Source organism: Heteronotia binoei, chromosome 2 (assembly GCF_032191835.1).
Source record: "Heteronotia binoei isolate CCM8104 ecotype False Entrance Well chromosome 2, APGP_CSIRO_Hbin_v1, whole genome shotgun sequence".
In the NCBI taxonomy this organism is placed as follows: Eukaryota; Metazoa; Chordata; class Lepidosauria; order Squamata; family Gekkonidae; genus Heteronotia; species Heteronotia binoei.
This window is the reverse complement of record NC_083224.1, coordinates 152,369,310-152,383,388: the sequence shown is the minus strand read 5'-3', so window position 1 is coordinate 152,383,388 and position 14,079 is coordinate 152,369,310. Positions and strand designations below refer to the sequence as shown.

Sequence of the window (14,079 nt, the reverse complement as noted above, 5' to 3'; positions counted from 1 at the left end):
ATATTGGGGGGGCGGGGGGGTGCTCTGGTTTTTGGACAAAACTCTATGGTAGAATTAGCTTCACAAACCGGAACATCACCCTCCACCCTACTGTAAGCTCCAGGAGGATTGGCTACATCAGGGGTGTGTGGCCTAATATGCAAAGGAGTTCCTGCTACAAAAAAGCCCTGCATGCCTAGGTCATGTAGGCATGTTGTATTTATATCTTTACTTTACTTACTTATCTGGCTTCTTGCCTATTTGAGTGAGTAACTGGGTGGTGAAAGAGGGTCCAAAACTGGAGGACCCCCACCCACACTGGTATCCCTAGTTTCTAAGGTTGCAGCAGGGTATGCCATAGATTCCATCCAACAAAGCAGCTATTTTCCCCAGGGGAACTCATCTCTATGGTTTGGAGATCTATTGTAATTCCAGGAAACCTCCAGGCCCCACCCAGAGGCTGGCAACTCTGGTTTCTCAAACCCTAGTTCCTCTCTAACCATTAGTCTCTCAAATGTCTACTGAGGGTGCTGTTAAAGGAGCAGGCACCAATGGGAAACTATCCCCTAATGAGCTTATTAATCTTGCAAAGCAGATCAGATGGTATAGGGTAACTTTGGCACCCCAGAGATCATATAAGGACTTTATGGCTGGAGAGAGATGTTTTTTTAAAGTAGGGGTTTGGACATTGCCTCCTACAATGAACTATTTAATTTCTTTTATTGTTTTCATTATAAGGTTTAAGATGATGTTTCACCATCCGTTACAAATATCCTGAGAGCTTTTCTGCAGCCTCAACATGTTATTGGCTCTCTCCACCTCTCTGTGCTCCTCTTTGTAGCCTATAGCTGTACTTTCCCTCATATTATTTTTGGACAATTCTTCAAGAGGGAAGAAGAGGAAATAGCAGAGGGCGCCAAATTGACTAACTGACTGAAGTGACTCTTCCTAAGGAAGGCTTTCACTTTTCTTCTGTTTTGTGGGTTTTCCCGCCATGGAAATTCCAACCTTGCCTCCTCCCCCAGTCCAGAATTTCTATAAAGAAAGAGATGGAGGTCCTAGTGTGCTGCTTTCCCTTTCTGAGGTGGCGTTGAAGCAAACCTTTTCAAATCCTCAGTGATCCTTTGAAGAAACAGCATTAATCAGCCGTTAGAAATTGAAGCTGCCTCCTTTGCCATAGCAATTTCAATTTAAAAGCAAGAACAACCAACGTGGACAAATGGCCAGGATAATTTTTGCAGTGACAGCATTTTTATTCTTCTTCATGAACTGTGAGTCATTTTGCTTTGTTGCTTTATATGTGAAGGGAGAAGAAATCAGCCTGTGCTTTAAAGATATACTGCCATAGCTGTTTTGAGATGGATATTAGTTCGTTTTAGAAAAGGGCTGTCACTAATGATGAATATTTTTTAGAAGTTATTACATGCTGATCTTGATTATATGATACAAATGTACCATCACTGTTTTACAACTCAAATTATTTATGCTAGATTATTTATTTATATCAGAAAGCATATAATAGAATATAAACTTTTGAAAGTGATCCATGCTTGTTATAAAGTGAATCCCACAGACAACAATGATGCTTATTCTCAACAAAGCTTGCATCCATGTCTGTATATGGTATAATTTCCCCCCAAACATTGTTTTGATTGAATGAAAGATTAATTAAGCATTCAAAATAGGCAATTTCTTAATCCACTGTCATTGACACACATTGGAACCTCAGCCCGGGTTTGAAAAATGTAACTGTTTGTTCAGATGCTTGAAATCTGACCTTTGGCATGTTTACTCAGATGTTTCACTGAGTTCAATGGTACTTACTTCCAAGTAGGATTGTTGGGACTTCAGCTTTAGGAATGAAAACTTCTCTGTGAAAAGGAGATCAAATGAGTGTGACTTTTTCCAATAAAAATATAGGTGTGCCAGCAAGTGCAATCCAGGTGGGCTCGTGAACATTGCTGATTTACCAGTTCACACATTACAGAATACACTGATTGGGTCTGATCAGCAGTCAGACAGGAGCTGGGGGTTCTTCACAAGAGGTACCCAATTCAGATTAGGTCCATAGGGAGTATGGAGAAGGGACTTCAGTCACTTGCATACTGTTTTCTGTAGCTGAAACAATTGGGGGACATTATTTGGGCCCACTGGGGAAACCAGCATATATCCTAAGGAATATGTGGCTTTCCCCAATGTGCCAAATTCTGCTCCCTAGACCATTTCAAGTCAGGAAAACTGTGTGTGGGAAGGCTGGAGCTCTTTCTCTACATGTGCCATGGACCTGATCCAACTCTGGCAAAACATACGCAAAAATGGAAGAGAGTCTGCAATCTTCAGCTGACTATTGGTAGCCCCACACCCAACCTGTACACTCTGTGATGTGTGAATCAACTTAAGGAATGATTAAATCCAATATTCAGGTTTAATTTTTAACTGTACTGTGAACAGTCTTATGCTTCAGTCTCAGCAATGTTTCCTTGGAAAATAAGTCTAACTGGCCTCAGTTGGATTTATTTCTAAGCATGGGTCAAAGTGGATGGAGCCAGAAGACCTACTATTAGAAAGTCCAACAGCTTGGTGAGGCCGATTCAGAGTGGAGTTTTAGTGAATTAACCCTTTCCCCATGGATTTACCTAATGCAATCCTCTCCCTCTCCCACCCGAACTATACAGCTCAGCAACATCTATGTTTTCCTCTATAGGAAAAACAAAACTGGGGAGAAGGGAGGAGGAAATGAAATCTGGAAAGAGGTACAATGAGAATTAATTTGAGGTACAATGTACAATAAGAGGTACAATTAGGTTAATTAACATACACATAGTATTGCCCATGCAGCCACTTGGACTACTACTTATTTTTTAAAACCAGCAGGAGATACTTATCTCAGACCTGGATCCTGTTGTATTTGTCCTTCAGTGTGCTTAGTGCAGTTGAATCAACTCATCTCCCTTGGGTAACATTCATCCCATGTTAGTCGTATCTAGTCGTTCCAAGATTTTTCAGACATGATTGTATCCATGGAATGTATCCATGATTGTATCCATGGAATGTTAAAGCCAAGTAATGGTGTTAACAATTCTGGTCAATTCAGTAGATCTTGATATAGCAGCTACATGGTGCAACCTTTATGCAAGGTTATTTTAGCCTAAATCCATTTATATCAGTGGGCTCCAGATACCATATGTGACATAGTAAGATGATTATTCTTTTTTAAAAAAACAAAACAAAGCAAAAATCTAGGAGCTAATTTTCAGGAACTCGGTCTGATTTGGATAACCACCATGGGACATGGGGAGAAGAGGGCTGCCAGTTTGAAATGGCCCCATGGGATGCAATTTGCCCCCCTATGGCAGAGAGGCATCCAGGGAGGGGGAGGCTTAGCCCAAAGCCCCCTATGCAGGCCCGTAGCTAAGAGGGAGCCTGTGGGGGCACAGCCCCCCCGACTTCTGTGTGAGGCCCCAACCAGTCTCCAGGGCCTCTGCCATAGCTCTGGGGGCTGCTGCTGGCCTCACAAGCAATTTGGCCAGCCAGGGGCAGAAGCGGTCTCAGCCTCCCCCCTGGAGTTAAAGGGCCAGCAGATCAGCTGTTTTGCGGGCCCTTGAGCTCCAGGGGGGAGCTGGGGGTTGCTTTTGCTGGGGCTCCACCGGCTGTTTTAGTGGCGGGGAAGGAAGGGAGGGTTGAGACCAGAGTGACAGGGAGGGAAAAGAAGGGTCTTCTCTTCCCTCCCTGCTGCTTTTGCGGCTGCCCTCCCTTTCTCGCCATTAAAATAGCTGTGCTAGCGGGGCAGAATCAGCCGCCCACCTCCCTGCGCCAGTTAAAGGGCCTGACTATCAGCTGTTTCGTGGGCCCTTTAACTAGCAGGGAGTCTGGGGCTGCTTCTGCCTCCACCTCATGCTATTTTAATGGTGGGGAAGGAAGGGTGGTGGTGAGGGGCAGTTAGGGAAGAGTTTCCCTTCCCTCCTCTCCCTGATGCTTTCCCCGCCACCACCCTCCCTTCCTTCGCAGCCACTTGCCCCTTCCCCTCCCACCCAGCCCTGATCGCAGCAGCTTCTCCTCGCCCCTTCCCCTCCCAGCCCCAATTGCAGCCACTTCTCCTGCCCCTTCCCCTCCCTCCCAGCCCCAATCGCCACTGCTTCTCCTCGCCCCTTCCCCTCCCACCCAGCCCCAATCGCAGCCACTTCTCCTGCCCCTTCCCCTCCCTCCCAGCCCTGATCCCCATTGCTTCTCTTCATGCCTTCCCGTCCCACCCAGCCCCATCGCAGCGGCTTCTCCTCGCCTCTTCCCCTCCCACCCAGCCCCAATCACAGCCATTTGCTTGCCCCTTCCCCTCCCTTCCAGTCCCAATCATCACTGCTTCTCCTTGCCTCTGCTGCCTGCTTCTCCCCCCACCTGTTCCCACAAGTAGCCCCATGCCTGCCGCCTACCTGCGGGGCTACTCATGAGTAGGTGGCAGATCTGGTGACTGGAGTGGGGTGGAGCTGTGCTGCCTGTCACTAGAGGGAAGGTCGTGTGGGGCGCTGGGGGGCATCAGTGCCACCCGAAAAATGTAAATGCCCCCCAACCTTCCAAATCCTGGCTATAGCCCTGCCCCTATCTTTGTGCCTCAGTCACAACTAATTCTTCATAGGATTGTACTAACAATGAATGCTGAAATACATTTAATTATTTTTGTCTATGTGCAATTTACTGTCATGCAGCTGATGAAAGGAAGGATAACTTTCATATCTTCCAACCATGCAGACATTTCTCAGACATGTTAACTGTGTTGATTTTTACATATACTTGCCAAATTTCTGGAGATAGATTGCTAATTTGCTCTTAACCCATTTGGACACCTGTCTGTCAACTTTATGAGGAGTAGCAGATGGGTGGCTGTAATCCACCAATGCTGATCCATCTGACTGTGTATTTTCTTCTTTCTAATGTTTCAGCCCAAGCATTTGATGTTAAGGAGATCATACCAGGTGGTGAGGTTGCTGCAGAGATAGGCAGCAAGCTGGTGCTAAATTGCAGCACAACTGGCTGTGAATCCCCGGCTTTCTCTTGGAGAACCCAGCTGGACTCCCCGTTAGGAGGGATCGTGAGCAATCAGGGGAGCCATTCAGTCTTGACTATGGATCCTGTTAGCATTGCAAATGAGCATGATTATCTCTGCAGTGCCTCTTGTGGGGACACTAATAGACAAAGGACAGTCAGCATTCACATTTTCTGTAAGTTACTGGTTGGGTTTTTTTGTGTGTGTGCAATTTCATTCACAACTATCCATAATAACCACTCTTGGATCTATTAGATAAAATGCTTTTCTTTGGGGGGGGGGGGGGGCGGGATCCAGAATTTTAAATTTAAATTATCCAGTAAATGTTATGCCTCACTTTCTCTGTTGCTTTTTTTGGGTTAGGAGTAATACTTTGGGGGGATACTGCTGGGGGGGGGGGCATCAAAGTGAAGCTGACTTATGGTAACCCTACACGGTTCTCAAGGCAAGTGACGCTCAGAGTTGGGTTGCAATTGCCTGTTTCTGTGTAGCAATCCTGGACTTCCTTGGTGGTCTCTCCCAACCAGATGCTAACCAGGGCTGACTCTGTCTAGCTTCTGAGATCTGACAAGATAATGCTAGTCTGAACTATCCAGGTCAGGGTGGTTAAAGCTAGTCTGGTGTGTGTGTGTGGGGGTGGGTGGGTGGAATGCTGATATGTTTATGTTCAGAAGCTTATGTACTTAAATTATCCCTTGCTGCCTTTAAAAAGCAATCTGCCATGCTCCCAGCAGTGGCCTCTAAAGGGAGATTTGTTTCAGAATCATTTATACTTTAAACATAAAAATTATATTAAACATTAACAATTACATTTGAAAAACTTCCCCTGAGTGGAGAGGTGGTATCATAGCTGGGCAGATCAGGTGAATGGGGTTCAGCAGTACCAGCTTTGGGGGGCACCAGATCTCACTCATCTTTTTTAAAAAAGTTGAAGCTTTCCTATCTCAATATAAGATGTTGGCCAGGACTGGCACTCTGGCCATGGCATTCAAGCAATTCAATTGCTTTGGGGAAAGGGTGCAATTAGGAAGGTTCTGAGGCATCACAGGGGTCAGCAGCACAGGAGGGGATTTGCAAGGGGCTGTGCCTTGGACCCAGCTGGCCATGGTTATGGGCCCAGCAGGGGATGGGTGCACCTTATTAGGGGTGACTAGTGGAAGATATTCTGTCCTGCTCTTATCCATTAAATTGAAGCTGTGACATCACAAATTAAAGGCTTTCTGGGAAACAAAATCAGTAGGGCAAATAAATGATTTAAATGCACTCCCTCTCACCTGTATTCCTACCATGCAGGGCATCACAACTGAATTGAGTATGTGACAGTGGAACAAAGTGCTTATCAGATTTACAACACTTTCATTGTTATAGACTACTATATATACACAACCCACCTTCCAACATGGTAAATAGCATATACCTGGAGCTGTTTCAGGTTGGAGTGAAAGCTAAAGCCTCTTCTCCCTCAGCACCATGGTCTCTGTAGGAATCAGAGCCCCACATGTTTCTGGGCTGAGTATCCTTGCAACTGACACCTGACTGTCTCAAAAGGGAATCCAGAAATGACACGTTACAAATTGGAACATCCTCAAGGTGTTTTCTAAAAATAAATGGGAAGTCATATGTGATGAGAGATGTACAAAGGTCTTTGAAAACTCTTCAGCATTCTGTCTGAGGCGAACACTTGGATGGAAGCACCCTAATGCCATTTTGCTTATGGGCATGCTTTAATCCAAAGTAGCCCATACTGAGAACGATGGAGATCTGAACAATTTTGAATCCTTGGTGTAGACCATATCCCCAGTCTTAATTCAGGTATTTTCTTTTCTTCATTTCCCCCCCAGCATTTCCCAGTGATCCCATTATTGAGATCAGTGACCCACTAGTTCTTGGGAAACCAACTAGCATCACCTGCAGAATTCTGAATGTCTACCCTTCTACTGGAGTGAACATGTATCTGAAGAAAGGAGAGGATCTCATGACCGAGTCATTAGAGACAACTTTGACAACTACCTTCACTCCCACTGAGACAGATATTGGGGAAAAGATCACTTGCATGGCTGAGCTGCTAGTTGGGAATATGGAACCCAAGCAAAGGCAGATGATGCACATACTTAATGTGAATTGTAAGTGTTTTAAAACAATGAGCCTGGGGTCCAAATTATATGCACATTGGTGTTTGTAAGGTTAGAATACCTCACTCTTTGTGTGATTTTGGGGCTTCTCATGGACTCAAATCCAAAAAATAGCACAAAAATTAAAAAGCTAAAACAAGCCACATTTCAGCCCCATTAATTTTAGCAGAAGATGGCTAAGGCTAAACATGTTTAGTTTAAGGCTGGATTATGACTAGTATGTATTGTATAAGCAAGACTGGATATATCATTGTTGAATATATGAATATATATATATGAATATATATATGAAGCTGCCTTCTACTGAATCAGACCCTTGGTCCATCAAAGTCAGCATTGTCTACTCAGACTGGCAGTGGCTCTCCAGGGTCTCAAGCTGAGGTTTTTCACACCTATTTGCCTGGACGCGTTTTAGTTGGAGATGCCAGGGATTGAACCTGGGACCTTCTGCTTACCAAGCAGATACTCTACCACTGAGCCACCGTCCCTCTGTGTTTTGTGATTAAGGCCAAGTGGCATATAAATGTGAGGAAATGAAATATTATCTAGACCTGATGATCAGAACTTCTTTATACTGCACTGGCTTGTGTTTGGAGGATTATTCATATTATATGTTGTCGAAGGCTTTCACAGCCGGAGTTCATTAGTAGTTGTAAATTTTCTGGGCCATACAGCCCAGAAAATCTAAAACTACTAATTATTCTTATTGATGAAGTGTCTGGCGTTTCTACGTTGCTTCAAGTACTTTTCATAGAGAAGCAATTTACAAAGGTCAATAAACTCTGGATATTTACTATTGTCATGGAGGAACACTGTAATTGACAGCCTCCATATTTTGAGTGATGACTGACAGTAGCACTATGTTTCCCTAGTTTAACAAGCTGGCTTTCTCTTTCTTCAAGATGGTCCACAGAAAACTCACATCACTGCTTCTCCAGACACTATGCTATTGGAAAATGGGCCACTGATGCTTGACTGCGTGACTGAAAGTAATCCTCCAGCAAAGATTATATGGAAGAAACAGCTGGCTAATGAAACTCTGCAAAACATTGTTAAAAATCGTATCCTGTCAATTCCAAATGTTCAGTTTGATGATTCTGGAGTCTACATCTGTGAAGTCACAAATGAAGTTACCAACAAAACGGAGAACAGAACAGTGACTGTTTCTGTACAAGGTATAAAATTGGATAGGTGACATATTGCCTTGCAAGGTTGGGCTTCAGTGAAATGCACTAGTTTCTAGAACAGGTTCAGTTATAGAAGAACTGCAGGTTTATACCCCGCCCTTCTCTCCGAATCAGATTCTCAGAGCAGCTTACAATCTCCTTTATCTTCTCCCCTCACAACAGACACCCTGTGAGGTGGATGGGCTGAGAGGGCTCTCACAGCAGCTGCCCTTTCAAGGGCAATCTCTGCCAGAGCTATGGCTACCCCAAGGGCATTCCAGCAGCTGCAAGTGGAGGAGTGGGGAATCACACCCAGTTCTCCCAGATAAAAGTTTGCACACTTAACCACTATACCAAACTGGCTCTCCTGTCCTTATAGAGTCCTGTCCTCTATTTCTATACTTGTATCACTTTCTGACCACCATCGCCCAATCAGCAAGGTTGTTGTATCAACAGCCTTGTAGAATTTCCACAATTCTGCCTTCATATCTAAGTCCACCAAGGGCATGCTGGGGTAGAAAACTGAGGAAGTGGAATATGTGGTGGGATTTGTCAAGGTGCTTGGGCCCAGGGACTCCCTGCAATCTTTGAACCCCATTTCCCCTTTTTTTCATAGTTCTGTATGCCCTGCAGAACCAGGCATGCAGATTTTCCGTCTACTTTATCATAGCTTAAAAAGGCACCATGGCAATCTATTGAAGACTAGTAGCTTGGGACTGGAGAGGGAAAGAGCATTTTAAGCATGCACTGGTGCTGTAATCCTGCAAATGACCAGGTGCACATTTGTGTTTGCCTTACTCGGTAATTAATGAAGCTAAATGCCAGGCATGTACAGATCTGTAGGGAAAGTACACCAAACAAGCTTTATAAATGGATGCTTATTCTCCTGCAGGTGCCCCCAGGCTGCCAGAATTTTCTATACGTCCTTCTGCAACAGTGAATGAAGGAGAAAAAGTTACACTGCAATGTTCTGTGGAAAGCAGGCCTGCTGCCCAGATTGTCATAAGAAGAAAACTGGCCAGTAAAGATAAGATACTTGAAAGCAAGGATGGAATTCTTCATATCCCAAGTGTGACCCCTGATGATGCTGGAAGCTATGAGTGTGAAGCAGAAAATAAATTTGGAAGAAGGAAAGTGACAGGAACACTTACTGTGGAATGTAAGTTCTTCTAGTTGTGTATTATTATACTAAGCACTAATATGTCATTTCTCCATGTTAAAAGCACTTCAAGTGCACAATCTGCGTAATTCCTCACAACAAACCTGTAAAATAGGTCTGTGTGTTTGTGTACACTGAACAGAGGCATGGGGATGGGAAAGGATTGCATCTGCTCAGCCCCATCCCCCTCCTCCTGCATATTCAGCATAAAACTGGCACAGAGTTTACAAGTGTTATTAACTGCATGTGTGTCAAACTCTGGAACTAATAAAGAGCCCTGCATTTTCAGGGCTCTTGGTTGCAGGAGGGAGCCTATGTGCAATCAGTCTGCATATGTAGGATCTGTGCAGGGCCATCTTAACAGCATTATGGGTCCCTGCAAAGCAGTGTACTGGGCCCTTACGACAACTACTCACAGGAGTAACGTAAATGGTTATTAGTACTGCAGCATACACAGATTAGTATGGGGCCCCTATGCTCCTGGGCAAGTGCCCATCAGGCCCATGCATTAAGACAGCCCTGGATCTGTGCTGATATTGTGCTGGATACAGGTAGGCTGGAGATTGAGCCAGAAGACTCAAGTCCTGTTCCCACTGTACACACATTTGTTGTTCACACATATAATGCCTACAAGCTTAATTTCAGATATAACAATTCATGAAGGTATTGTCTTAATCAATGAAACTTAACAAGGCCTGGACAATGCCTTTTCTTAAACAATGCCTTAACAATGCCTTTTTAAAGCTGTTATTTAGAAAAATAAAATTTTAAACTTCACATTTTGCACATCCAACCGCATTTTAAATGTGTATGAAATTTCATTTCAGCTTGTGACCCATTTCTACCACCCATAAAGTGTAGCAGCTTGTGGTACCTCATCTACTGTATGTTCTCACACATAAAGAACTTCTTTAAAGAAAGTCAATGTTGTCTCTTACGTTAGATTGATGGGGAATTCTGCCCTGGAAAGTCAATTCTTGCCTGCTGCTTTTGTTTATGCTCTTTAAGGAGTAGCAGAAAGAATCAAGTGGTAAAGAGAAATCAGATTTTCTGCACAAAATGGAAGATTGTGGATTATAGTAAGCTTCCCAACCCTCCCGCCCTGGCGGGGGACCCCAGAATTTCCACCCTCTTCCCCCGCTCCCCAACAAAATGGAAGCGGGGGGAGAGGGGGGAAACGGCGCCAAGCCGCCCGATCCTGGAGCCGGCGAGGCCGCCGCGCCGCTGCCGCCCCCTCCCCGCCCACCGCAGTTGCTCCTCCAAGATGGGCCCAGGCTGAGCCCATCTCGGAGGAGCAGCCAAGAGGCGGCAACAGCGCAGGGGAGGACGAGGCAGGCCAGGAGCATGGCGAGCCGCGAATCCGGGCCCTTCTAGGACCCGGACTTGCGGCTTGCCACGCCCCCGGCCCACCTCCACCCCCTCCTCTGCTTCCATTCCAGAGGCGGAGCGGGTGAGGCCGCCGCTGTCGCCTCTTCTCTGCTCGCCATGGCTGCTCCTCCGAGATGGGCTCAAGCTGAGCCCATCTCGGAGGAGCAGCCACGGCGAGCGGAGAAGAGGCCGCCGCGCCGCTGCCACCTCTTCTCCGCTCGCCATGGCTGCTCCTCCAAGCAGCCACGGCGAGTGGAGAAGAGGCGGCAGCTGCGGGTTGGCTCGCCACGCTCCCCGGCGCCATTTCCCCCCTCCCCCTAGCTCCACCCCAGTGTCTCCTGGCTCCACGCCCAAAGTCTCCTGGCTCCACCCCCAAAGTCCCCAGATATTTCTGGGGTTGGACTTGGCAACCCTAGATTATAGTCTTGTTTTAGTATAAATGAATCTTCTCCCTAATATATTAGGCAGGAGAGTTCAGGTTAGCATTTACGTTCTTCATTTAGCCTCACAACATCTAAGGCCGGAGTGTGGGAGTAGGCGGGGCCAGAGGTTGCCTAGAGTGCTACCCTGCCATGGGCACCATTAGGCTCCCCCTTGCCCCTGCAGATAACTCCTCCGAGCCTTCCTCAGAGAAGCGCTATGCAGTGCACTACACTCTTTGGAGGCTTCCAAGGAAGCCTCCGAAGAGCACACTGTCCCATGGGAAGGCGCCATTCGGCTACTTTCAACCCAAAAGCAGCCGGGCACAGCTAAAACAGTGCCGTCTTCAGAGGCTTCCTTGGAAGCCTCCAAAGACCGTACTTTAGGGAAAGTGGTGGCATGGCAGCACTTCTGTGTGCCGCTCATCACTCCCTCTCCCTGCCCTGTGTGATGACATCACTTTCAGTGACATCATTGTGCCATGTGCATGCTTTGCGCACGTGAGAGAGAGGTTTAACCTTAGGGGAGCTTGTGCGGGGAGGAGATGCGGCGCAGGGGTCTGCCTCGAGCAACAGAACTTCTAGCACTTGGGCTGACAACATCTTTGTGAAATAGTAGACTGACAGTGAGGAACTGGCTCAAAAAGGCACCCAGGTAGCTTCATGGCTTGGCATGCATTTGAGTGAAATTGTGTCTCCTAGATCTAGTTCAACATTCTAACCATTACACCTCAGTTCTCTTCTTTTTTGATGATCAGATTTTTATCATTGAATTATATTACTAACATCACTATATATTTTTTTGTTTTTCTTAGCTTTTTCCTCAACTGCTGCAACATTAACCAATCAACCAGAAAACATTACTGAGGCAGAAGATTTTGATAGTACGAGTGCAATTTATAATACTCCACAATACAAGAGTGATGTTCTGGAAAACAAACCTTCACTAGCACCAAAGGACAGCTATTCCACATTGTATAGATTATCCAGAAATGATTCGATCACATATGCGGTGGATGTTTTTGATGCTGTCACAAACAATACAGAAGAGATTGAATTTATCATAGGTATGTCATTTTGTAAATGGAATTATGCATTCAGGATAATTTCTGTCTGTAGATCACACTTATTCTATTTATCTTCTGCCTCTCTTCCATCGTGGTCAAAGCAGAGCTTGGATGGGTCAAAGCAGAGCTTGGATGGGTTCCTAGGAGGTCTCCCATCCAGGCATTGACCGGACCCAGACCTGCTGACCTTTAAGCTAGGTGACCAAATCATGTCCCTTTAAATTGTATTCTGGGACCCTTCTATTCAGGAACTCAAGGTAGTAAACTTATCTTGCACTATTGTCCAGGTTATGCCTGGGGGAGGTGCTCCCCTCTTTCTGTGCTAGTTTTATTGCTAAAATAAACAATATTGATAGGCCACAAACCAGTCCTGATAGAAAATGATTAAAAGTACAGGAAACTGGAAGAAGGCAAACGTTTCAGTATGTGTCTTGTTTGATAGAGGATTGCTACAAATGTATCTCTAGCATTTGTGTGAAAGGAGAGGTAGGGCACTATGATGGTTGGGGGTAAAATGCCCTCTGGTACCATACCCCATTGTGGTCTGTGACTATGAGATTTTGGATATTATTGCTGGTCAATTGACTGTAATAAATTGGAATTGGTGGGATTTGGAGTTCTCCTGAAATTATACCCAATCTCCCCAAATTCAGAGATCAGTTTGCCTGGAAGAAATGACAGTTTTATAGGGTGGCTCTATGACCATAGCGATCATATCCCCACTGGGCTCCTTCCTCAGACACCACCCTAGGGTTCCCAGCCTTCTACCAGGGGAGGGATTTCCCTCAGTTTTGAGGCCCCCAACCTGCCGGCCTGGAGCTGGCCTTGGGGGATCCCCACTCCCAAAGAGCTCCATTGTGCCTGGCGTGATGACATCACCCAGAAGTGACATCATCACAAGGGGGGATGCTCTAGCAATTTGGGTTAAAACTCTATGGTACAATCCCCTGCATAGAGCCAGGTAGGACCTGGCAACCTTACACCACCACCAGTCTCCAGACATTTCCCACTCTGGAGTTAGCAACCCTACCCCTGACTGAATGCCCTTCTGGGCAGGCTTGCAATTGCCAGGGAACGGGGCAAGTGCTCTTCTTCTGGCTAAGTTTCCTGGCCATTGAACAGGGTGGTCCTGTAAATGGAGGCTTTACCTTTATTTATTTAGCTTATTTCTTCTCTTTCTTCTCTTCTCATTCATTCATACAGTCAAAACAGAAGAACTGGATTATGTGACTCCCATGATTTTTGGCATTTCTTCTGTAGCAACAGTAGCAGGCCCCATGGCAGCAATATTGGTTTACATTTCAAGAAAGGCAAAGCTCAATGGATCCTACAGTCTTGTAGACTCACTGAAACCACAAGTATAAAGATCAACATGACTACAGATTTCCTAGGAGCTGAACAAATGGACAATGCATGTGTTCCTCTGAGCCTTCAGTGTCATTCAGAGTGAGATACATACACTTCTCCTGCCTTGCAGAATCATGCACTTTAACAAGAATGTTGGTTTTTGTAATGAAGGATACTGGGTGTGGGTGGTAATCAGAGGGTGAGAATACTGGTAATGAACACCAGAACAACCCTTTCTTTGCCTGCACAGAACTCCTGGGAGCATATCACCTTTCTTACAGAATGTATTTATCATAAAGCACACAGATAGGGCTGTCAATCTCCAGGTGGCACCCAGAGATCTGCTATTACAACTGATCTCCAGATGATCAAGAACATCTCCTGGAGAAAAATGGCTGCTTTGG

General features: G+C 45.6%; 1 protein-coding gene across 1 annotated transcript; it reads left to right on the top strand.

Moving 5' to 3' along the window:
• Positions 1-925: 925 nt before the first annotated feature.
• VCAM1 (vascular cell adhesion molecule 1) lies at positions 926-13,841 on the top strand. The gene is made up of 7 exons (XM_060232267.1): positions 926-1,250; positions 4,914-5,192; positions 6,859-7,140; positions 8,052-8,324; positions 9,208-9,474; positions 12,077-12,328; positions 13,532-13,841. Exons 1-7 carry the CDS (start codon positions 1,199-1,201, stop codon positions 13,690-13,692), a joined length of 1,566 nt encoding a protein of 521 aa, XP_060088250.1. The 5' UTR covers positions 926-1,198; the 3' UTR covers positions 13,693-13,841.
• The last annotated feature ends 238 nt before the right edge of the window (positions 13,842-14,079 follow it).